The sequence below is a fragment of the Nilaparvata lugens genome, chromosome X (genome assembly GCF_014356525.2).
Source record: "Nilaparvata lugens isolate BPH chromosome X, ASM1435652v1, whole genome shotgun sequence".
Lineage (NCBI taxonomy): Eukaryota > Metazoa > Arthropoda > Insecta > Hemiptera > Delphacidae > Nilaparvata > Nilaparvata lugens.
Genome location: NC_052518.1, coordinates 88,380,319 through 88,407,393, shown reverse-complemented (window position 1 = coordinate 88,407,393; position 27,075 = coordinate 88,380,319). Strand labels below are relative to the sequence as shown.

Here is a 27,075-nt window from a genome sequence, read left to right as displayed (position 1 = left end):
GAATTATCTCGCTATTACATAGCGTGGAATGTCCATAGTTTTTTACTTTCCTTGCCCTATTACCATAGGTAAGGAAAGTATTGCTTTCCAAAAAAAAATTAAGGTACCCTAATTTCAAGTTTTCTATACGTTTTGGACCCCCTGAGTCCAAAAAGATGATTTTTGGGTGTTGGTCTCTGTGTGTGTGTGTGTGTGTGTTGTGTGTGTGTGTGTGTGTGTGTGTGTGTGTGTGTGTGTGTGTGTGTGTGTGTGTGTGTGTGTATATGTGTGTATGTCTGTGAACACGATAACTCCATTCCTAATTAACCGATTGACTTGATATTTTAAACTTAAGGTCCTTATACCATGAGGATCCGACAATAAGAAATTCAATTCAAGATGGCGGATAATTACAAAAAAACATGTTTTTCACGTTTTTCTCGAAAACGGCACTAACGATTTTCTTCAAATTTATAACATGGATAGCTATTTATAAGCCCTATCAACTGGCATTAGTCTCATTTCTGGAAAAATTGCAGGAGCTCCGTAATATTCTTGAGAAAAATGGCGGATAATGACTAAAAACCCATGTTTTTCACGGTTTTATCGAAAACGGCTCTAAGGATTTTCTTCAAATTTATACCATTGAAAGCTATTCATAAACCCTATCAACTGGCATGAGTCTCATATCTGGGAAAATTTCAGGAGCTCCGTAATATTCTTGAGAAAAATGACAGTTACTAAAAAACCATGTTTTTCACGATTTTCTCAAAAACGGCTCTAACGATTTTTTTCAAATTCATACCCTGTATAATTATTTATCAGCTCTATCAACTGGCATGATTATTTTTCCTGGGAAACTGATGGAGGGTCCACCCCATCCTTGAGAAATGGACTTTGTAACCTTCTTCTCGTGCATGAGGTAGGTAGGTAGAGCAGTTTATAAAAAGAACACAGTCATATAGTCAAGATATTTCATCTGTAGAACAGCTGTTTTGACGACTTTTAAAAAATTCATCGGATTTCACAATTTACACAAAGGAAAAAGTACTCTGAAAACAATTATATATACACATATACAGTAGTCTGATCGTAGTTGCAAATATGTTGCCGCCAATCGTAATTATGCTATTCCCCTAATTATTCTTGTTTGAGAATGAGGCTTACAGTTCAATGAGCAAGGAAAGTTGTGTGAGTGTACCACACCAGATTTTTATCATAAAGTTCTTGCTGTTATTAGAACGTTCTCGCTGTTCTGTCTCTCAGTCTGGTTGTCTTCCTCTTCAACATAAATATAGATCCTTTTCTGGATCTTGTAGCATAGGTACATGTCATTCTATTGGGTAGATAAGAAAAAAATGTACATTAAATATTCGCTATATTTATAGCTGGAATTTATATTCATGATAAAACTATAAATATTAATATACAGTATAAACATTCAACTCACTATTCTATTGTGTGTATCACTATGTTTCATATAAAAGCTATAACAAAATCATCAGTAATAAAAATAATCATATTAATAGAATAATGGTAGAAAAGTTTTAAAATGAAAATTTAACTCAACAAGCTTAAACGATAAATGACGGGTAAAGGGAATATTTCTGAATCTTCAATGAGGAGTGATACTGAATGTTTGGACAGTTATGCTAGCAAAATAGTATCAGAATAATAACTAAATAGTGAAATTCAACAAGAAAAAATGGATATTCGTTTTCAGTACGAAATAATTATTCAAATTCTATTAATTACAAATTACGAACTGTATTACACAATAGATGAAAAAACTACAGTAGTCACTTTTATGGTCTCACAAAGTAACACGCATTTGACACCTGATTTGCTTTATCGACCTCAGAGGCAACGCCAAAAAAGTTAATAACTTTTATAATTCACTGTGAAACACAATGTATGATATCTGTGGTGGAATTTTAATAAGTATTCGCTTATAGATCAAGTATAATTACTACAGAAGGAGAAATAAGTATTCATGTAAAAACTTGAAAAATAATACCTAAAATGATTGCCCTCCTACAATCGTGATAACTCAGTCTCTTCAGATCAACGAATCAACGATGGTCCAAATGCATATTCATCTAACTAGTTTTTTCAACAAAGAGCTACTTTCAGATGGATAACTGAAATATTGATCTCATAAATAAAAAACCATTAGAGCTTCAAGCCACCAGACGTTAGGATACATTTTTTCTCGTATATGGTATAGGCCTACTTGAAAGAAAATTTATCAACAGTTACTGGATAATCATCCATTCGATTATGTTTTCTATGCACATTTTATGTGTCAGTTTGATTATACATCAGTTGATAACAGCTTCCAAAGATATTCTTTGAAAATATAGTTGGGGAAATATTAGCATGAGCCCCATACCTGATTTTTATATATTTCAACTGTTTCCAAGTTATAAACAACTTTATATTACTGGTAACGCATATTATTTCCAAACTTAGGGCAGGTTGGATTAAATTGAATTATTGCCTTTATTAAGAGCGGAGTTAGGACTCTGGGTCTTCTCTGCCACACGATATATAGTTAGATATATAGATATTCTTCTGATAAGAATTTATGACTTACAAATCAGATTACTTCTAGTAACATAATACAGTATCTATCAAGAAATACGTTCAAATGCATGAGCATTGGAGGTGTAAATAAACTTAAATTCATCTTAAAGATATGTAAACCAATAGAAGAAGTATCAACAGACATACGATAGCTATGACAGCTAATTTGAAGGCTGATTTCCGTCGTTTGTTCTGGAAAGGACAATAAAAACATTCAGCAATTGATAAATCGTTCATGTCACATTATTCTATTCATAAAACAGGCCAACAAATAAAAAACATATTTAGCTTAAAAATAACGAGATTTGAGGTATAAATCAATATTATTATTGAATATGTATTGAGAGATTACTACAGTCAATAAGATCCAATAAAAGAATGCAGTATATACACTTAATGGGTGAATTAATCGTGGTGTCATTTAGCATCAAAATTATATAATCTACTTCCTGCAAACTTTAAACAGACTAATCATCCTAGACAGTTCAAAACAATAGTACACAATTGGTTGATGGGCATAGGAAAACAGAACATAGAAAACATTAATTCAAACTAAACACCTAATGAATAACCAAACACTTACTAATTACTAATTCGCACACAAAAAAAACAAACAAAACCTACTCTAGAACATGGTAGGCCATAGTGGATGCATAGTAGGTCAATTTCCACACAGAAAACACTAAACATGTACAAAAAACACATTATAAGAATTTTCTGAAACTATCTATTGTATGTAATTGTAAACTATCTAATATTTTCTGTAATTGATGTAGTAGTTTTAGTTTTTTTGGGAAATAAGCATTTATTTATTTATTTTATCCAACGTAAATACCAAAAGATGTACATTTCGAGGGAATTACATTCAAGAGCTCACAGGGTAATTTTTAGTGCTGTTACCCAGTTTTTAATTAATTTATAAGACGGAAATTTAGTTGTAATACTATTCATTGTTTTAATTTTGTTATAGTACACAAAGAAAATATAATTTTCTATTACTCATTTCTTAGTTATTGAATATTATTAAAGAATATGGTCAAAGTGTCCACCCATTGAAGCTAAACACGCTTTGACTGATTTCGCCGTAATATTCATGTTCTGTGGTGGAAGACATCCATCATGAGACGACTTAGATTCACACCAGTCAAGAGTTACATTTGGTAACCCCCTTTATAATGCTGATGTAGCTATGCATTGTTATTTACTAGCCATTAGTTTAGTTGCTTTTTCGAGTCAGTCTGTTGCCAGAGCTCGTAGAGCGTACATCGCTTATAACCATGTATTAGATGTATTAGTATGTTGAAATAAATAATTCTTTTTAAAAAGCCGGTTGGTTATTCCAGTTCCTTAACTGGCGCCCGAACCACCCTCGCGCAGTTTTCCGATGTTGTTCGTTTGACAATATTAGTTTTCCGATTCGTGTCGCGATCGCTTATTTCGACTTTGAAAAGGAACCTATCGGAGGACTAAGTGAGGTGAACCTTCAACTTCAACGGAACTTCTACACGGGATAACCACGCCACCGGACTCCTTTCATCTTGGCAACCACACTGGCAGACTCCTTCCGGAACGCTTTCATCCAACAACCGGAAGTAAATCCAGTTCTTACCATTGCTGCTACTGTAAGTAACGAATGAATTCTTCTACCTCAGCTTCACTTTCTTCTGCTTCAAATCAACTCATCAAGCCCTCCAAATTAGACTCTTCCACTATGGCAACTATCCCCAAACATCTGTTGGACTTTATTCCCAAGTTCGATGGGACACCTGATAAAATTCCCAAATTTCTCAGATCCATTGAAGAACTTTTCAGACTTTACTGTAATGATGCTATCGAAAAAACTCAACGTGACCAGAACCACTGGCTTTTGTATACCGCTGCACTTCACAACTTAGAAGGCACAGCTGATAGCGTAGTTCAAAATAGTGAGTGCTCCAATGTAATCGAACTTATTCAACTCATAAAGAAACACTTTTCCGATAAACGTACTGTTCCAGACCTCATAGCAGAGATTGCTATCATGAAAACTTTTCAACATGAACATCCCCTTGACTTTCTTGACAGACTAAACGAAAAACGAACCAGGGTAGTTACTCGCTACAAATTAGACGGTGTATCCGGCGACTTACTCAAAAACTTTCTTGAACAACTTGACATGACACTTGTAAGGACACTTATTCACGGTGTTCATCCAACACTCGGAGCTCATCTCCAAGTCTACAAGCTTAAGAACTTGGACGAAGCCCGCGACACCCTTCGCAGTGATTGCAGTATTGTGCTAAATCAATTGAAACTTACGGAATCTGTGTCTGATAATGCAGTTATCAATCCTCAATTTCGGCAGCGTAACTTCTTTCAACCGCGATCAGTGTTTTCCCAATTCAGGCAGTATTCACCTCGAAGTTTCCAACAACCCTTCAAGCAAACTTTTGCTCCTTTTAACCAATATAGGTTTCAACACAACCAATTCCAACAACCTCCACAAATCCAATCTCAACAGCCTCAACAGAATCTAGTACCATTTAACGCAAGATTTCAGCAGTCTCAATTTCAAACTGTCCAACCAAAATCCTTCAACAGTAACTTTCGTAATTTCCAAGGCGGTGCACAAAACGTTCGACAGTCTCCGAATTGGAATTCTCAAAATACTGTCTCAATGCGTACTGTTTCAACCAATCGTAGTAACAACTCTGCACGGAACAATTCGTTCCACGATGTTCATTATATGGAAGGAAATTGCATTGACGAATCTAACGTAAATGTCACTCCACTTGATGAAACTAGTTTCGTTCAATCTATGCAAACTCAAATCGATTCTCTCACTTCAGCTGTAAACGAATTGGCAGACCGTTTTTTAGGATTAGGCCCAGCTCCTTCGGGGGACCCGCCAATCAGTTCGAGTTGAAGATTATCAACAAATCCCTCCCGTACTTTGTCGATGATTCTAATCTAAAATGGCTTGTTGACACTGGATCAGTGAAGAACTATATAAATCCCGCTATTGTACCACCTGATGTGACTAGATTTAAGGAAGAATTTATCGTGAAGACACCTGCTGGTGAAAGAAAAGGAGATGAGTATATTTTTATGAACTCGTCACAAGTGTTTCCAATGTGTGCTAGAATTAAGATGTATTTATTTGAATTTTCTAAGAAGTATGACATTTTATTAGGACATGAAACTCTAAGTGTACTCAATGCCAATGTTAATTTCAAGGATAAGACGTTAGATTATGATAATGGATCGAAAAAATTATTATTTGTAATGAATTCTAGTAGTAACGAAATTGAATTGAAACCAGGTTTTAATGTGATAACTGTCCCAGTTAGGTCTATTCCCAATGTAGGACGAGGATTGCTTAAACCTGTAACAAATGATAAATTTAGTATTGAAGAAGGTATAGTAGATATAGTTAATGATGAATGTACATGTCTAGCGTTTTCTCATGAACTCATGACCATCAGTCCTGAACCCATGGAAATAGATGAGATAGAAACTATTTATGAGCCAACTAATGAATCAGTGACCGAGAGTCCCGAACATTTTGCATTAGTGAAGAATTTGATTTTTGAAACTTTGCGTACAGATCATATGAATGATGAAGAGAAAAGGGAGATATTTGATTTAGTAATTAAATTTCCCGAAATAATCAAACTTGAAAATATCCCTCTAGGGTCGACGAACTTACTCAAACACAAAATCAACACAGTTGATGACAATCCTGTATACACAAGAAATTATAGGTACCCTCAAATTTTCAAGAAAGACGTTCAAATTGAGATAGAAAAGTTGCTAAAGAACAAAATAATTCAACCCTCAAACTCCCCATACAACTCTCCAATATGGGTAGTTCCCAAGAAAATGGATGCTTCTGGTCAAAAGAAAATTAGAATGGTAATCGATTACAGAAAACTCAATGAAAAAACTATAGCTGACAAATATCCTCTACCAAATATTGAAGATCTATTTGGAAAAATAGGACGAGCTACTTATTTCTCGACGATAGATTTATATTCTGGTTTCCATCAGATTGAAATGGACCCAGAGTCTGTCCCAAAAACAGCTTTTTCAACAGAAGACGGCCACTTCGAATTTCTAAGGCTTCCCTTTGGATTGAAAAATGCACCCCCATTTTTTCAGCGTAATATGAACATACTATTTGCTAGAATGCCGAATGTTTTAGTGTATATGGACGACATAATTGTATTCTCTGACAATTTAGAGGAGCATTTGAAACATTTGAGATCCGTTTTCAAAAAATTGAAAGAACACAATCTTAAAATACAGCTCGATAAAACTGAATTTTTCAAAAGAGAATTGTTGTACCTAGGACATGTAATCTCAGAAGAAGGAATTCAACCAAATCCCGCCAAATTGAAAGCAATCAAAGACTTCCCGATTCCCAAAACCGAAAAACAAATAAAACAATTTTTAGGATTAACTGGTTACTACAGAAAAATGATCAAAAACTATGCAAAAATCGCTAAGCCTCTGACTCAAGCTTTGAAAAAAGATGTCAAGGTTGACATTTCTAATAAGGAGTACGTTAATGCATTTGAAAAACTGAAAACAATGCTACAAAACAGTCCAATATTGCAGTTACCCGATTTTTCTAAACAATTCATAGTTACTACTGACGCTAGCAATTTTGCTATTGGAGGAGTGCTTTCACAGATTTTCAATGGTAAAGATCTACCTGTTGCCTATGCTTCAAGGACATTGAACAAAAATGAGATCAATCTTTCAACCATAGAAAAAGAACTATTGGCTATTGTGTGGTGTTGTAAATATTTTAGGCCCTACTTATATGGACGTAAGTTTTTAATTCAGACTGATCACAAACCTCTCCAATGGCTTCATAGTATTAAAGAGCCAAATTCCAAATTGATAAGATGGAAACTTTTGTTAGAAGAATTCGATTTTGACATTACCTACATAAAAGGGAAAACCAACTTTGTAGCGGATGCTTTGTCCCGTCCTTATGACGTCACTATGATGGAAAATGAAGAGAATGGTTTTCGAGGTTTCGAGGATGGTTTTCGAGGTTTTGTGAATGATTTTCAAGGTTTGGAGAATACTAGTGATGACCCCCACGAATATGATGATATAAGTATAGACGATTTGATAAGGTTCAATACTAACACTGACGTACCCTCGATAGATAGTAGTACCTACGAAGATTTTTTTCAACGAATAGGTACATTAGGCGAGCGGAATGATAATACTGGTAATGATAACTTAGTAAATAATGCTAATCAAGGAAACTTTGTAAATAATAATGCTTATGATGACATTGATCGTGAGAATATCCTGAGTAATGATAATAACGATGACGAACAAGAAGCCGAGAACGATAATCGCAGCTTAGCTACGATACACTCGCAAGAAAGCTCAAATGAACAGGTAGTTATAGCTGATGATGATAAGTTGCTTAATATTGAGCATAACCAACTTATTCTTGAAAGAGGTGACCAAGCCCCTCAATTAAGAAAAATTTTTGGTAAAAGACGATTGACCATTTATTTTAGGAACGCTAACGATTATGATGGCATGAAAAATAAATGTATTGAGTTTTTGAAACCAAAAACAGTATATGGAGTTTTCTGTTCGCGAGAAGGTGTTTTGTATGATGAGTACGAGAAAATTTTCAACAATTTTAAAAATGTGTTATTAGAAACGTTCGATTCGATAAAACTGAAAAGGTATAAGAAAATGAATTTAGATATAGTGGATACTGATGAACAAAAACAGATAATTTCAAATCACCATGAAGGAAAGACGTACCACAGAGGTATCAATGAAACGTATAATCAGGTAAGAAGAAGATATTACTGGCCATCAATGCTACGAGACGTAACAGATTACATTAACAAGTGTGCTGTATGCCTGAAAGTAAAGTATGATAGACAACCTGTTAGTCACATATAAAGTCACTCCTACTCCAGATAAACCATTTGAAAAACTACAAATTGACTGTTTCCAATACGATAAAATAAAGTTTTTGACAATGATTGATTGTTTTTCCAAACGATTAACAGTCCATCCCCTAAAAAGTTTGAACCAAATCGATATTCAAGAACGCCTGAATGATTATTTTTCATCTTTTCCCCTACCCAAAATTATACAAATGGACAACGGCCGTGAGTTTGACAATGCAGGTTTACGCGACTTTTTGAGATTGTACGGTGTTGAAGCATACTATGTCACTCCTGGACACCCAGACTCTCAGGGCTTAATTGAAAGAGCTCATTCTACGCTTATCGAAATCCTAAATGCAATTCAATTGGAGAATAAAAACAATTCAACAGAAACAAACATGAAACTAGCAGTTATAGCATTTAATAATACGCTCAACTCAACTCTGAAAATGACTCCCATGGAAATAACTTATGGCATATCAAACAATCCTTTTGTTAACAGAGTTACGGAAAGATTGGTGACAGAACAACAGTCTCACCAATATTTAGAAAGAATGAACTTAGTTCACAAGTTGATAAAGAATAAAATTGAATCCGAAAAACAAACACGCACTGAACAACTGGCCCCAGCAGCACCTTATGAAATGATTGATCTGAGCAAATCCTCCGGTGTTGCTCCCATTAAAATTCAGAACTCCTTTATTGTTAACACGACATACACATATGTTCATAAAATAAGTACTAGCTATTTAAGATTAGAATTAAGTAATATAGAAACATTTATTGATTTTTTAGCTAATAAGGATATTGATAAGAGTCGCCTAAGCATCATGAAATTAAATTTAAAGTATACGAAGAGTAAATTAAATCAAATCCAATCAATTAATTATAGACAAAAACGAGGCCTTTTTAATAGTGTAGGATCTGCACTTTCTTGGCTCACTGGTAATATGGACGCTAACGATAAGGAACGATATGATAAAATTTTACAAACTGTGCAATCAAACGAATACCATCTTAGTAATAATGTAGAAAAACAATTTGCTGTTAATCATAAATTAATGGAGGAATTCAACAATGAAATGAAAACAATACGATCAAATAATATGAAAATCAGTAATTACTTTAATTCATTGTATAATGAATCAAACAGAATCGAACTTAATCAGCAATCCTCATTGTTATTTGACTCTCTCTTGCTTTTAAATAATAAAATTTCTGATATTGTAACAAGCTTAGAATTTTGTAAATTGAATGTACTCCACTCGACTATTATTTCTCACGATGAACTTTTTCTCATGCACCGAAATTCGAATTTTAGCTTCATTTCAAACGATGTCAGTGTAATATGGAAACTCAGCAAAGTCCATTGTGCAATGTTTAAAGACCACATTTCTTATTTCATTGAAGTACCGCTACAGTCGGCAATTTATGAAACATTTTTCCTGTTGTCATATCCTGTCATTCAAGAAAATGAAATTGTAACAACAATTGTACATCCTTCTTTTGTACTCCGTAATGATAAATTATTTTTTGGAACTTGCGAACTTATCAATGATAATTATTATTGTAGTAATATAAGTCGTATTGAAAATTTATGTATTGAACAATTGTTAGATGATAGAGATTTAAATGGATGTAATAAATTAGTTTTAAAAGATGGGTCTTCTTTAGTGAAATATATTAACATAATTGATAGTTTTATATTATTTAATGTAAGTTCATGTATAATTTACAGTTCTGCCAAGAAGAAAAATGTTACTCTCTTTCCAAACAGAAAAACTAAATTGTTAAAAATTGATAACTCAGAGACTTTAATTGGATATTACAGACCAAACATATTTTGGGAAAATGAAGTTATTGTGCCAACTAAACTTATAGAAAATAAGAAGATTTCTAATTTTAGTTTTGATGAAGTACATACTGCAAACATAAAATTTCAACAACTTGATATTATTGATGAATTACCTCTACAAGACAATAGAATCATCTATATTGTTGTAATTACTATATTATTTATTTTGGTTGTAATTTTATTGATATTAATTTTTATTAAAATAATTTGGCAAAAACTGTCCATTTCTAACTCAAATAATTGTAATTCTGGCGTGGATAACGATATTGTTAATACCGATTCCCAACAAATGTATCCAAGATTGCCATGTAACTAATACTTAATTTTTGTACTTGGACTTAATACTATTTTATTTTTGAAGCTGAGGGCAGCTTCACACTTGGGGGGGGAGGAGTTACATTTGGTAACCCCCTTTATAATGCTGATGTAGCTATGCATTGTTATTTACTAGCCATTAGTTTAGTTGCTTTTTCGAGTCAGTCTGTTGCCAGAGCTCGTAGAGCGTACATCGCTTATAACCATGTATTAGATGTATTAGTATGTTGAAATAAATAATTCTTTTTAAAAAGCCGGTTGGTTATTCCAGTTCCTTAACTAAGGATTATCAACTCGCACTGCAGTGTGAAGGCTCTAAAAACATCTAGCCTGGCACTAGTGTATAGTGCAGCAGAATACTGTTCATCAGTATGGGAGCACAGCACTCATACTAAGAAAATAAGCATCACCCTGAATGACACTGTGAGGCAAATAAGTGGAACCATAAGACCCACTGAAACTGAGTAGTTGCCTGTCGTATGCAATATTGTTCCACCAGCATTGAGAAGAAAATAGAGGACTTATCAGTTGATGAACCGTTTATCCTCCAGACAAGAGCTCCCACTAATGAAGGATATGCTGAATCCAGCCCTTAAAAGATTGAGGTCTAGGCATTATCTCTGACTGGCGGAAGTTGAGAGACAAGATGTTAGAGAATTGTGGCGGCAGAAATAGAATCAGGTCAACATAAAGAATAAGTCGTTGGTGGAAGACCCATCTGTGCCTTTGGCCGGAATGAATCTGAAGAGGAAACTGTGGTGTAGGTTGAATCTGCAGGCAGGTGTGCTCAAGCACAGACTACTTGGGGCATAGCCGCTGACCTCCACTGCACATGTGGAGATGTGCAGACGATGCAGCACTTGGTGGAAGACTGCCCACTGTATTCCTATGAAGGGGGGTTCAGGGATATACTACTTCCCCAAAAGAGCAATCTCGAGCTTGGGGGAGGAATTTATTAGAAATAATTTACCACACACGAAAGGATAGGGTAATTGGACTGAAAAATCAATCTGTACCAGTTATTTCCTCTGCATAGCTGAGACAGTATGTTATGGATTCAAATCGTTCGACAGTTTTTTCTATGAATTGTTGGGTGTTTGAGTTTGATACATATTATCTTCATGGATCGCAGATGGTATGTGATTGTCAAAAGACATTCAACAAAATACAAGAAGGCAGAAGATGTGACACATCTACTTGATAGTTACGCTACACGAGGTGAGTTAAACTCAGTCTCTCTGGAAAGTTCCCAGGATAATAGGCTGAGGAAAGCCTATTAGCCTATATCACTTCGAAAGGTGAAAGAATATTCGAAAATTGTATAAAATATCAATCTTAGCCTTAGTTGGATGATTCAGAACGTACTGAAATTGAAATAGAAATAAGTACAAAGGAAGAACAGATACTGCAGAAATAACTAGTGAAATAAGTATTGTGGTAGTTATCTAACAAGTTGAAGAAAGTAATTCGAAATTATAACAACCACTAATCTATTGAAAAATATTGAGAGACTAGATTCGGTTGTTACACTATTATCAATCCCTAGCAACATCCTTATGTTACACTACATAACTATATAGTAAGTAAGTAGAGTTCATTGATTATTGAGTGGTAATCGAAACTGGTTTCTCAATTTTTCATTAGATGAATGGTTTTAATAGCTTCAAGAAGTTTTATTCAATACTTCAGAAGTGGTTCATAACATACCTGATATGTAGCTGCTTTCTCCAACTCCTCTTCCGCAGATTGAACACCTACTGCCACGTTTTCTATTGCGTTTTCAATACTATCTGAAAATAGACGATAAGATATATTTAGTTGATGGAAAATCTTTAAAAAGAAGCACCAGAACATACATTTGATAATGAACATGTGAATATGAGACCACTTGTACTGTTGCATAGTAATAGGAGTTTTAACTCCGTGCTGCAACTCTTGTGAATACATAGAAAGTGGAACAGATGCAGTTTTTTCGGAGTAGACCCAAGAGCGACAGCTTTCTGTACAGATTATGGTCTCCTCCTCACATACCGCAGTAGATTTTACATTGAACACAACTGATTACACAACGCCCTTGATAATACCACCAACATTCTTACAGTGTTACACTTGCTCTATCAATTGCACTTTAAAAAAAAAATCGATTTCAACATTTAGAGGTTTATACAACATCTTACCTAACCAATTTAAACGGCTACTACTCTGTTTCCAAACAAGATCATGAATGCTGTGATTGTATCAATAGCCCGTGGTGTTTTGCACCAACTGCTATATATTATATCATATTTGTTACCTGTACCGGGATTAAGGGTTCTCAATCTTATTTCAAACAGAGGAATGCAATAATTAAAAAAAACCAATGATTATTCAATTTCCTGACCAGTGACCCATCCTGTGGCAAAAAACATGTTTCACTGTACAACTTTGCAATAGAATATGAATAAAGAACTGGGCTAAAAATTTTAAAATTACATAATCTATGTATGCTACCTATCTTAAAAACTATTTTTTAAATTTGACTACAATTGAAACTATAATATAAAACGGTCTCACCCAATTCTAATAGTTCTCCTTCTCTCTAGGTTATTGTTGCTCATAATTATTTTATGTCATTTAATTCCAAATTATACATTTTCAATGGCCTAAAAGAGACACTTACATTTATTTCCCTATCACATTTTATCAAATTCTATTATTTATAAAATCTATAATCACTATTTTAAACCATTATTTCAATTTTCAACGTTAACAGGAACAAGAGCTGAACAGACACCACAAATAAAAGGCTATTGCACTCTAAAATCACCAACTTACTGATAGATTCAGCTTGCTGATAAACAACAGATCCAAGTTCTCTCATTATCTGGTTAACATCAATTATCTCGTTTTCGATTCTTCTGACTTGCTGTTCACGTTCCAGTATCATGCCTTGCTCAAACTCCAAATCTCGTATTTCGCTCTGTCGATTCCGCATCAGTGACTTTTCGGCATCATCAGAGTAGTCGAATTGCCGATTACTGTCCTCAATCAACGCCAGTTCCGATGGCAATTGACAAAATTTCATTTTATCCGCGATTTCCTGAAACAAAATTAATGATCAGAATTGATGTCAAGAAAATTTGTTTATGACAAGAATTGTAGGTTTAATCTATGAATAGTTAGGATGATTGGATAGTTGAGACCTTTTTCTTTGATATTAACAATATTCTATAAATCTTAATTTCCCTCTCAATCTTTATCTCGTTTTTTACCGTTTTTCCATACATTTAAATAATTGAATGAACTGATACTCGCTCCTAGCAGAAAGGATTTCCGTGCTGGATAGCCGCCATAGAAAAATAATTAGAAGGAGACAAAAATTCTAATGAACTTAATAATAGTATATTTATGTTTTGAGTTTTAGTATCGTTTTGTATTATTATGTATGCTTTATTTCTGACCTTACTTGTGACTGATTTGAAATCTAGGTTATAATATGCTTCTTATATTGAAATTTCTATATTGTTTTTGTTCAAGAGGTAAAGAAATTGATTTGATTTGAGTTAGTCTGGTTCACATATTTATTGATATTATGGATGAACATTAAAATATGCTTTCCCTCATTCCCTCAAAGTGAAAAACAAAATGAAAACATCTACAATCAATAAGTTAATTTTGTGAGTTTTTATTTCAGTAGTAAGTAGTTCACTGGTGAACTTTTATGTTTCTGGTACAATCATCGTACTCCAACAGACATTTTATGAATTCATGCCAAACTTACATTAAAATTATGAGTGAATGTTTATAATATTACGAGGGTGAATCAAATGAAAACCTTAAAAGTGCTGTAAAGTTCCGAGAAGTTGTAGGATTGATCCGGTAGTTGGCAGGGATGTTCGTTGAAGCTCACACAATGACTACCGGGTGCATCAGTGACCTTGCTACACACAACTGGCGGCGACTTCAGTTACAATATGGCCGCCCCAGTATCAATATGCACCGCGTTAGAACTGCTATCAGTCATCCGTTTCTTGGACAATGAAGGTGTCAAACCAATGGAAATTCATTGCAGGATGACAGTACAGTATGGTGATTCATGTTTGTCCAGAAACAAGCATTACCATCAACCAGAAACAAAAGAGAAAGTAAGGAATGGCGCCATAGCTCATCGCCAAACCCCCAAAAAATCAGAACTCAGCGATCAGCTGGAAAACTCTTGCTAACTCTCTTCTGCATTGTAAACGAATTAATAATGGAGCATCACACTTACAGGGGCTATCATTGAATGACAGTAAACAGTAGGCTATCTCAAATCTTTTGAAAAATCAACATTGGTCAGAAATCAGAAGTAAACGGCGAGGACTTCTCCCTTTAGGTGTGTTGTTACAGCATGATAAAGCCAGACCATATACGGACCCGTCTCTCAGTTCAAACTATCCAGAATATCAAATTTGAATGCCTCATTCACCCACCTTATTCTCCAGACCTCGCCCCTAGTGACTTGCTTGTGTTTGGAAAGCTTAAAGATGCAATGAGAGGCAAGCATTTGCAAAGTGATGAAGAAGTGAAAACCACGGTGCACGAGCGGCTACAGGCACAACCAAAATAATTCTTTAAACGTGGTATTCATGTACTTCCAAAGCGGTGGAACATTTGCATAACACAAGGAGACTATGTCGAAAGTTAAGTGATTGGACGACACGACTGAGTTTTTAAAAATTAAAACTTTATTAACACTACAACTACAGAAAATACCGAATTAAAGAATTTCGGGAGCCGAGTGCTCTCGTCAAGAGTTTGAGTAGAACTAACTGAAAATAATTAATTGAGACATAAAGAAGACAATGCATAGTCAGCTATATTCTGTAACAATAGGGTTGTAATACTATTACTATAGATATTTAACTCCTCCACTCCTAGACTGAAGCTGTCCTCAGCGATCAGAATTTTGGGTTTGGAGGCAAGGCCCAAGAACAAATGTTGGGGCTTGCGAAGTTGCTGCTACATTAACATTTCTACAATTATTTAGTAAAGAAGTTACATATTTAAATAAAGTTATATAATTTAAATACAATAAATATACTAAGAATAACAATAAAACATATAATAAAAATCCAAATATAATAAGTACCGTCTTTTGCAATGCTAAGTTCTTCTATTGCTAGTAGTGGTTCAATCTTAATATTTGCTTCATGTATAATATCAAATGAAAAGTTTGTTTTCAATTTACGAAATGGAACTTCAGATGGGATTGATATATCACTTTCCCAATATTCATGTATTTTAGGATGTTCGAATAACTGTTCTGACTTATTAAGATACAATAATTGAGTTGATTTTGGATATAATGTAGTGTTCTTTTTGTCTGATAAAATAATAGCTTTGTCAATTTTGTACAGTAGATATTGATTGATAATTGGAATGAATTTTACAAAAGAAGCAGATTCATTAATTACTAATTGTTTACAGTGTTCTAATTCCTTATCTTCTAACACTTCACTTATACACTTATTTTCTATCACTGTCACATTTCTGCAGTAGTAGTTGTCACACAAATATTCACATTTACCAGATAAAATTTCGTCATATCTCAGGATAAGGGAAGGATATTCATGAATGGTGGCAACTTCAGTATTACGATAAACAGGATAGGATAATAAGAAGAAGGTTTCATAAGTAGGTGATTTTAAAGGGAATTCAATGAAGTAGGATATATATTCTTTATATAATGAGCAGTGTACCTTTGCTAATTGCCATAATACTTCTGGTTCTTCAGAAATCAATTTTACATTCGATTCAGAAATAATATTATTCATTTCTTTATGGGATAATATACTAGAATGTAGAATATTCAATCTACAAAACTCCAAACTAGTATCTAAATCGCTTATTTTATTAAAGAGCAAACTTAATGAGCTAAATAAAAGGGAAAATTGCTGGTTCAGCTGTACAGTCGTAGTTTCGTTTGAGAGAGTTTTGAAATAATTTATAATTTTCAAATTATTCCCATGAATCTTTTTCACATCAGCATTAAAATCGTCAATGAGCCTTTTGTTTACTGAAAATTGATTCTCAATATTATGCTGTAAGCGGTATTCATTTGACAGAACTTGAAATAATATTTTGTCGTATTTTTCTTTGTCGTTCGCATCCATGTTACCGGTTACCCATGAAATAGCTGAGCCAAGTCCATTGAAAAGTCCACGCTTATTTCTATTTTTGCTGATATTGATGTGATCTAGTTTTGTTTCTGTGTATTTTAAATGCATTGTTATGATGTCTAGACGGCCTTGATCGATATTGTGTTCACGCAAAGTGAATATTGTTCTTTTGATTGTATTTAATTCGATAGGCAACATGTTTACATTAATATTATGCATGTATGTGAAGGTTTCATTTATTAGGAATGAGTCGTGAATTTTGATAGCTGAGTGATGGGTGATGTTTTACTTGTATGAGTGAATGTATATCTATAGGGAGGGAGGGGTTTGCTGGTGTTAGCAACGCCACAGCATCAGAAGAACAAACATTGTTACCTCAAACACATAAATTAGTTGATTTGTTTTTCTTTGGAGCTCGCTTCACTCGATTCGGGTGAAGTTTGAAGGGTCGTTTCTGAATCGCTCTTGGATTAGTGGCTAATTGAGTTTCCTTACTGTATTTCACTTTGAAAAATTTGGGTTTGTCCTTTTTATTAAACGTTGTCTTTATGAAGGGTTCGTTAGGCATTTCAAAATCTTTTTCTCTAGTTTAATTTAAGCGATCAGTTCTATTTTGTTTTTCTTGTCCTACTTTATATTTTACTAGTTTGTGAATAGTTTTCAGTTTTTCTAGATAGGCGTTTGTTCTTTCTTCAGCAATAAGGGCTTCCGTTATTTCATCAACATATGGATTTTTCGATACACCAAAAGTCATTTCCATAGGAGTTAGTATCAAAGTTGAATTTATTGTGTTATTGAATGCGATAATTGCAAGTTTCATATTATCTTCGGGTTTGTTGTCTTTATTTTCCATTTGTATAGCATTAAGGAGTTCAATGAGTGTCGAGTGTGCTCGTTCTAATAAACCCTGGGAATCTGGATGTCCCGGTGTTATATAATAAGGTTCTATCTTATATAAACGCAAAAAATCTCCAAGTCCAGCATTGTCGAATTCACGACCATTATCCATTTGGATTGTCTTAGGGCATGGAAATAGAGAAAAGTAATCGTTCAAACAAGACTGTATTTCAAGTTGGTTCAAACTTGTTAGTGGATATGCCATGAGTTTTTTCGAAAAGCAATCTATTATCGTGAGGAATTTTATTCTACTGTATTGAAACGTGTCAATCTTTATTTTTTCGAAAGGTTTGTCAGGAGTTGGGGTAATTTTGTATTCAACTTGAACAGGTCTTCTATCATATTTCACTTTAGCACATACTGAACATTTATTTATGTATTCTGTAATGTCTTTAAGCATGGTAGGCCAATAGTATTCTCTTCGAATGTGGTTATAGCTTTCATTAATTCCACGGTGATACGTTTTTCCTACATGATAATTGGTTACAACTTCTTTTAGTTCCTCTGAATCAGTTATATCCAAATTCAGTTTCTTATATCTCCTAAGTTTCACAGAATTAAAATTAGCAATGATAACATTCTTAAAATTTTCGAAAATCATTTCATATTCCTTATCCAATACACCTGTCCTGGAGCAAAGTATCCCATAAAGTGTGTTGGGTTTCAAGTACTGTATACACACATCATTTATTTCTTCAGGAGTGGATGAACTATGAAAATATAGAATCAATCTGTTTTTTGTAAAAACTTTTCTGATAACAGGTTCTTTGTTGCCACGTTCTAAAATGATTTGATTCTGTTCAACATTGATTATTTTGTCATCTTCCGCAATGACTACTTGTTCGTTCGAGCTCTCCTGTGAATGTATTGTAACTAGACTACGATTATCAATTTCTTGTTTGTTTGCATCATTATCATTAGCATTATTATCATTAGCATCATTATCATTATTTACAATATTGTCTCGATCGGAATTGTTAGTTTGTTCGGCAGATTTGCCTACATGTTGAAGAAAATCGTCAAGTGTGACGGTGTCTACTGAGGGAATGTCTGTGTTAGTGTTAAATCTAAGCAGTTCGTCCATGTCAAATTCGTCGGGGTCATCGAGATCATTGTTATTCTCGAGATCCTGAAAGTCATGATTGAAACCACGAAAACCACTTTCGAAACCTTGGAAAGGTTCGTCTTCATCATTTTCCATCATGTTAACGTCAAGTGGGCGTATTCTTGAAAGAGCGTCGGCTACTTGGTTCGATTTACCTTCCACATACTGGATTGAAAAATCAAATTCTTCTAGAAAGAGTTTCATACGAATTAATTTTGAATTCGGTTCTTTAAGCCATTGAAGAGGTTTGTGATCGGTTTCGATTATGAATTTTCTACCATAGAGGTATGGTCGAAAATGTTTGCATGACCAGACTATAGCTAATAATTCTTTCTCAATCGTAGAAAGATTTTCTTCATGACGATTAAGTGTACGAGAAGCATATGCAATGAGTAAGGTTTTACCATTGAATTTTTGTGATAACACTGAACCTATAGCATAATTGCTAGCATCACAAGTCAGAATAAATGTTTTTGTGAAGTCAGGTAGCTGTAAAATTGGATCGTTTTGTAATAGAAGTTTTAATGTTTCGAATGACTTTTGATATTCTGGATTGTTTGGATTGATTTTAACATCTTTTTTCAAGGCGTGTGTGAGAGGTTTTGCAATCTTAGCGTAATCTTTTATCATTTTTCGATAATAGCCTGTCAATCCTAGAAATTGCTTAATTTCTTTTTCAGTTTTTGGGATTGGAAAGTTCTTAATATCTTCTAGCTTTGAAGGATTGGGTTGAATTCCGCGTTCGGATATGATATGTCCTAAGTATAGTAATTCTCGTTTAAAAAACTCTGTTTTGTCCAGTTGGATTTTTAGATTATGATCTCTAAGTTGTTTGAAAACTGATTTTAGATGTTTCAAGTGTTCCTCGAGATTATCAGAAAACACAATTATGTCGTCCATGTAGACTAACACATTGGGCATTCTGGAAAACAAAATGTTCATTGCACGTTGGAAAGTAGCTGGAGCGTTCTTTAATCCAAACGGCATTCTCAAAAATTCATAATGTCCGTTCTCAGTTGAAAAGGCAGTTTTTGGAATTGATTCCTTTTCCATTTGAATTTGATGGAATCCAGAAGCGAGATCTATCGCTGAAAAATAGGTAGCCCTACCAATTTTTCCAAATAAGTCCTCAATATTTGGGAGGGGATATTAGTCTTCAATCGTTTTATCATTAATCTTCCTGTAATCTAAAACGACACGTATTTTACGTTTACCGGAGGCGTCTGGTTTTTTGGGCACTACCCAAATTGGACTGTTATATGGGGAGTTGGAATGTTGAATTATTTTATTCTGAAGAAGTTTGTCAATTTCTAATTCAACGTCCTTCCTGAACACTTCAGGGTAATTTTTAGAATATACAGGGATTTCGTCAGTAGTGTTGATTTTAAATTTCAACAGATTAGTACTACTTGTCAATTCATCATGTTCACGTTTGATGATTTCAGGAAAATTCCGGATTAGATTTATGATATGTTTCCGCTCTTCGACATTCATATGGTCCATCCGAAGAAGTTTAGGAATTTCTCTTATAATATCCGATTGGTTTGATACATCTGAGTTATCAATTTCATCATTGTCAAAAATAGTTTCTAATTCTTCTATCTGCATTGGCTCGGGGCTTATGGTCATGAGCTCATTGGAATACACTACGCACTTACATCTATTTTCTTCTATACTAACAATACTTTCTTCAACGTAATAACTTTCATGAGAAACAGCTTTAAGTAGTCCTGTCTTGAGATTAGGAATCGACCTAACTGGTACAGTAACAACATTAAATCCTGGTTTCAATTGAATTTGTTCATGAGAGTTAATCACTGATAACAACGGTTTCGAAATAGTACGATAATCTAACGTGTTGTTTGTATAATTTACATTGGCTTTGAGTTCTTTCAAAGTTTCGTGACCTAATAATATATCGCATCTTGTCGAAAAGTCATACACGTACATTTTAATTTGTGAACTTCCTGGAAACACAGTATTTGAGTTCATAAAAATGTATTCGTTTCCACCACTTTCACCGGCTGGTGTTTTTACTACGAACTTTTCTTTATATCTGGTCACATTGGGTGGTATGATAGAGGGGTTCACATAGTTCTTTGACGACCCAGTGTCAACCATCCATTTACGGTTAGCGTGGTCGACAAAATATGGAAGCGACTTATTTATGATATTCAATTCAAATTTTTTGGGGGTGTTTCCGCTGAGTGTGTTGGGCCTACCCCTAAAAAATGAGCCTGCATGTTGTTGAATGCTTCAGTAAGTGAAGTTAGCTGGTTTTGCATCCTTTGGATTTCGTTTCCGAAAGGATGAGATGAGTTGTCTGTCAAGTCATCGTGCATGTTTTGGATTCCGTTTCCGAAAAGATTAGATGAGTTATCTGTTAAGTCATCTTGCAAATGATGCACTTCAAACGGAGATTTTGAGTTCAGTTTGAAACGATTAGAAGGATTAGTTTGAACTGTGCGCATGCTGACAGTGTTTTGTGAATCCCACTTACTATTATGTGGTTGTCTGAATTGAGGATTGTTTTGCACAGGCCTCGGTTGCTGAGGGAATTGAGCAAATTGATTTTGAGGGAAATTTTCTTGAAAGTTTCTGTTCTGGGGGTTTTGGGGGGTTTTGGGGGGATTTGGCGTTTGCTGTGATGCATTATTCTGTTGGAAGAAATTCGGTACTCGAGGTTGCGAGAAGTTGTTAGAAAAAGCTCTGTTGCTTGCTTGATAAGCATGAGTGAATGTGTTTGATCGCATTGGCGTTTGATTGAAAGCTCGTGAATCAATTTTATTGATAGTACTGATAGTTGATTTGAAGTTCAAGCTCCTTAGAACAATACTACAGTCATTAATAATCTTATGTCTAGCATCGTCAAGATCGTGAATTTGGAGGATTTGCAAATGAGAGCCCAAAGTTTGATGTACTCCGTGAATCAATGTACGAGTAAGAGTTGCGTTCAACTGCTGCATTAGATTAGTCAAAAGTTCACCTTGGATACCATCTAGTTTATATTTAGTCAACACAGTTGTGCGTTTTTCATCCAGGCGATTAATAAAGAAGACAATGCATAGTCAGCTATATTCTGTAACAATAGGGTTTTAATACTATTACTATAGATATTTAACTGAAGAATGATAAATGTAAGTTTCACCTAATTGTCAAAATAAATAATATTTAATACTTTTAACCTTCCGGTAGTCGCACCCTTCTCAATCACACGACCAGTCGCGTGTTGTAATTTTTACAACATCCAATTTTCCAATTGTAAATATGTACTCTGTTTACTGTCAAACCATATTAATTAATTGTATAATTACTTTTTCCATCTTCTTGGATCATTTTACGCCTATGAACATTTGGGTGATTACCATATCATAGCCCAATAAGGTACATCAAGCAAAGCCATCAATTCTGTGTTATTGGTTTGTTTACAGTCCCTGTATACTGTCTTTCCCTATCTTATGCACTGTCGCGACTAAATGGCACCTAAATACTGAACCATTGCTAGGTTGATACTGCAACTCAGTGGAGTGATGGGGAGAAAGTTTTGGAATGCATAGGTGACTCATTCACTGACACCACCCCATCCAATAGTTTTGTGCACCAAAAAAACCTGACACTGCTGTACTTTTTACAAAAGCGCGACTGCCGGAAGGTTAAGGTTTTCATTTGATTCACCCTTGTAATTAAAACAAGAAACACATGACATAAATAGATTAAAAACACTTGATAACTTTGGAAAAAGATGGCACAGCCATCGAAAATTTCCGAAAATAATGTAAGTTTTTAATCTATCTATGTCGTGTGTTTCGTTTCCTATTTTATTTAATAATGTAAAACTGTAAAGTGTTTTCTGTTATGTACTACAAATGATTTTATAAATAATATAATACCTTTTGAACGGAACTATACGTCTCAACAGCTTCTTTGAACATACTGGTTAATCGATTAATTTGCAGTTTCAATAACATGTCGCCTTTCTGTCTCGATATTCCCGCCAATTTCTTAATATCTTTTTTTGTTTGATCAATTATTTGGTTCGTGCTTAGCTGCGTGACTTTTCTGTAAACAGATAAGAACAGACAATTATTAAAGAGTAATCTGAAGATATAGGAGTCTAAGTTAAGAGTACTTGTGTACAGTCTCTGCTCTGATTTTTACTTTCCTTGCCCTGCTACAGTTAGCAAAAAAGTATTGCTTTCAAAAATATTGATGTAGATCGAATAAGTGATTCTTTCATTTAGGTTTTATATTCCCTACACACTGCTATTGCAGGGAAATATTGCTTTGAGGCGATTTTCATCTCATAAATAATGATATTGAGAGGAGTCACCTCTTCACCGCTTTAAGCCAACCGCTTCCCCAATTCAAAATAAATAGGATGCTTCCATTACACAATCAAAAGCAAGGAAAGCAGTAATGCTTCCTACATAAAAATTCTGTAGTTGATACTACGTTCTATAAACTGTTCATTCATTTTCGTGCCCTTCTCTGTTGGCTCCCTATAACACATTCATGAATGACTTTATATTTTCGCTATTTAGTTCAAACATTATTAACATGTATTAATATTAATAATAATGTTTTCGTCAAACATTCATCTATCATCTATAAACGAATAAAATTATTCAATTTTGAATATATTACCAGTCAGACATTCATTTTCGTTTAGAGCAGTTTTAGATACATTCAAAAATAAAAATTTATAATAATTATTCTTCCCCAACACAACCTCATATCACTAATTATAATATTCGCTACAGAAATAGAGTTAACTAATCAAGACCTAGGCTTGAACACAACATAAGATTTTTCAAGTATGTAAGTTGTAAGCTTTACAACCCTGAAGTTGTAAATACTGTAAGTCAACCTGACTTGAGTGTAAATATAGCCGAGCGGTAAACGCCATATTGAAAAAATCATTGATGCAATTATTGATGAAATTCAATTATTTTTATGAAGGCTTAAATAATATAAGGTTGATAGTTAGTTTGTAAGGTTGATCTAATTTTAATATGCTTGGAATGTTAATTCTATATTATAATATACTAGCTATATTGCGTCATAGCACTTACATTGAATTGTGCATGGCTTCTTCTGTTGGCTGAACAATCGATAACTATTACTTAGACTGTGCTGTCCGCACAAAAGCCTGTTCAATTACTATATGATATTATATTATTTGATTTTCAATAATTCTCTCTCGAAATTTTACAGTTTTTAAATATTATGTAGAATATCTAAGTATCACTATATATATTTCATTTCATTCTTTTTTCTGCCTTCTACATGTTTTTCTATTGTGGAATACAAATATGAAGAAGGGCCCGACACAGGATTACCTGAGGGGTTTCATCCAGACTATAATAATACTGTACCGTAAATGTATTGTACATGCTAAGGTGTTTGCTACCACAGTTTTGTTTTTAATTCTCCTACTGGCGAACAAGAGTCATCTTATGCCAGTGGTTTTCATTCACTGAATATAATTTTTAGTTAAATTGTATTGTAATGCTTAGTTTTTTATGAATGTATGTATCTAGGCTATGATGAAATAAATTTGAAATTGAAAAGGTTCCTTTTTTGATACGTACACTTCATCACGTAGTCCCTTACTGTCTTTATGAGTGCCAATGTTTTTCGATGCCTGTTGTAATTGCTTCCAACTCGAACAGATTGTTTGCACTTTGGAAGTGATGTTATCAATGAGAGCAGCTGGTAGCTGTTCACCCTGATTGTAATGGGAACCAGCAAAGCTGACATCTGGCAGAGGCTCATCTCTTGTGGCTCCGTAAGATTTTTTAGAGCCTTGAGCAAATCCTTCAGCCATATTAATACTGTAAAATGCAAGTTAAACGTCATTTTTCAAATTCAAGTAGAAGACTGTGTAATCCGGTTACTGAGAACATTCTTTATTCTTTATTGATTGATAGAATAAGTACATCATCAAAATAATAGGGAGAGAAAAAAATAAGGTATCCTTGTGCTATTCCTCTCCCAAATTTAGATAAGGTTCCACATAGTCCTAAATGGGTAAAGTCTTGTTGTTGTTCACTTCACAACAACATTATTTTCAATTTAATTGTTGTGAAAGTGAAGGTTTCAATGTTAAGGTTATAAGTATCAATTCCTAGAATGAAAAAATCCATAATTCTCTATACATATTCAATATAATAGCAATAAAAAGACTTTGCTTTGTTAAGATGATAATTTACATTATCAACAAGAATAATTTCACAATATAAAACAAAAATAGAAATTCAGTGCAATGTGCAATGAGTGCAATGTACATAGAAATGAAATTCATCAGTTATTTACCAGGTTGCATGAGGCATAAATGTGATGCCAGCGCCAAGCTCTCGCCAAGTAGCTTGTCAAACGGCTCGCTGTATGCAAGGAAGGTTTACTAACCTTAAATACAGTATACTATCCTTGTATACAGTGATAGGATACTAGGCTACAATTATATATTATCATTGCGCTGTATATACCTATACGGGCGGAGTGGAGGTGAGTGGTGGCATAGTAGTCATACACACTCTCACGCTCGTTGTCATTTGTAAGCACTTGGTAAGAGTGTGGAAGAGGCATGATAGTTTGAAATTTTCAGAAATTAAAAGAGAACCTAATCGAATTATCATGCTACGGCTTGAACAAATTTAATGTAAAAAAATTGATATTGTATTTTTGTCTAGTGTAACAAAATAATACATTAATGTTTCAAAACATACCAAATTATTTCATTAATGTAATAACCTTTACAACATATTTTTATTTTACCTTTGTGACGTATTGGTGTACAGTACTCGTATGATATCCTGGTCTGGGGAAGCCTTTTGCCGTTTTTAACACTTGTCTTCCGATTGGCTAATTCTCAGCCAATCGGAGGACAATAATAATAAAGAAAGTGTGAAACGGTAATTCCACGGGAACTATCATGCTTATACCGTCAACTCAGACTTCCATGTCTTGAGAATTAATACCTATAATATTCATGTTGGTTACTCAGACTCTCATGTATATGTTGGTTGTTAGGTTAGAACAAAAATAGCTTATATTATTATATGAGGGTTATTCTAATCCTAATCTTATATAATAATATAAGAAAGCGGTTCCCATACATATGCTCATGTATATGCTGTATGTTCACATATTCTGTATGCTCATAGGATGAAAATATCAATACAATTTTCGTGACTAATAATTTGAATGATACTCTACTAAAAAAAGCGAATCAACAGCAATTTCAGCGTGAATAATGAATCATCCAGTGTCTTTCACAACTAGAGAATTTTGAAAACATTAACTCTATCAATCTATGTAGGTCTCAATGCTGGATTCTGATGCCTATATACTAAAGCGCCCCTTAATTTTTTGTAAAAATGATAACATATAAATTATGAGAAAGTGATGTTTTTAAAATGTTCCAGTTGTGGACTTGTGAAGTACACCGGATGATTCCTTATTCACGCTGAAATAGTTGATTTCATCAGTTTAGGCAGCTAAAGTTGCCTCGTCCACTTGAATTTATGATTATCTTTGTTTGCAAAAAGCATTGCACTGGATGCGTCATTTATAAGGAAAACAAAGGATTCAATCTACAGACAATGAAACTTGATTTACAAACAATACTCCGTGCACATAATAGGCTATAGTGGAGACTACTTACCAGTAAAAAACTTGCTGTTGTCTAAATGTCTCTGATTTACTGTTATCAGATATAAGATGACTATAGATTCACATTGAATAGAATATTATTGGTAAGTATACACTTTTGTAAATTGATCATCAATCTATGATATAACCTATAGTTTTTGGATTTTTTGTACGCACTAGCACTACGCAGCTGGCAGCTCTACAGCTGCGCTGAGTGCTGACAGCTGATTAAGGATAAATTGAATTATCACATACTACCAATGTGAAAAAAGAATATACATTCTATTTTAGGAATTTTTGTGAAAATTCATTTTTTGTTTTCAACTTTTATGAACATTATTTAATCATCAATACAGTCAATTTCACTAATCGATATTGTATGACTCAAAGATGCCATAAACCTATATCGTATAATATTATATAATTATATTATATTATTATTATCTTATTATTATTATCATATTAATATTATCGCTGTGGCTACAGTTACGGTAACCGTAGCTCTTATCGAGTTCCGGTAAACATTTGAGCATCCGCGGCTACCGCTATTTACATGTGCATTGTGGTGCTTGTGGTTTTTGGTCACATGGTTATGATTTATAAGTAACTAACTAACTTCATTATTAA

At 34.0% G+C, this 27,075-nt stretch overlaps 1 protein-coding gene across 1 annotated transcript; it reads right to left on the bottom strand.

Annotated features, from left to right (window-relative positions):
* Positions 1-1,349: 1,349 nt before the first annotated feature.
* LOC111044347 (syntaxin PEP12) lies at positions 1,350-26,665 on the bottom strand. The gene is made up of 6 exons (XM_022329463.2): positions 26,462-26,665; positions 24,387-24,629; positions 22,686-22,854; positions 13,468-13,732; positions 12,361-12,443; positions 1,350-2,757 (listed from the first exon to the last, which is right to left on the bottom strand). Exons 2-6 carry the CDS (start codon positions 24,620-24,622, stop codon positions 2,665-2,667), a joined length of 846 nt encoding a protein of 281 aa, XP_022185155.1. The 5' UTR covers positions 24,623-24,629; positions 26,462-26,665; the 3' UTR covers positions 1,350-2,664.
* Between the last annotated feature and the right edge of the window lie 410 nt (positions 26,666-27,075).

Coding starts and splice junctions, on each gene's coding strand:
- LOC111044347 (XM_022329463.2), bottom strand. CDS start 24,622: ATGGCTGAAGGATTTGCTCAAGGCTCTAAAAAATCTTACGGAGCCACA. Junction 22,855..24,386: donor AAGGGACTACGTGATGAAGT/GTACGTATCAAA, acceptor ATCTGTTTACAG/AAAAGTCACGCAGCTAAGCA. Junction 12,444..13,467: donor TCAGCAAGCTGAATCTATCA/GTAAGTTGGTGA, acceptor GTCTATTTTCAG/ATAGTATTGAAAACGCAATA.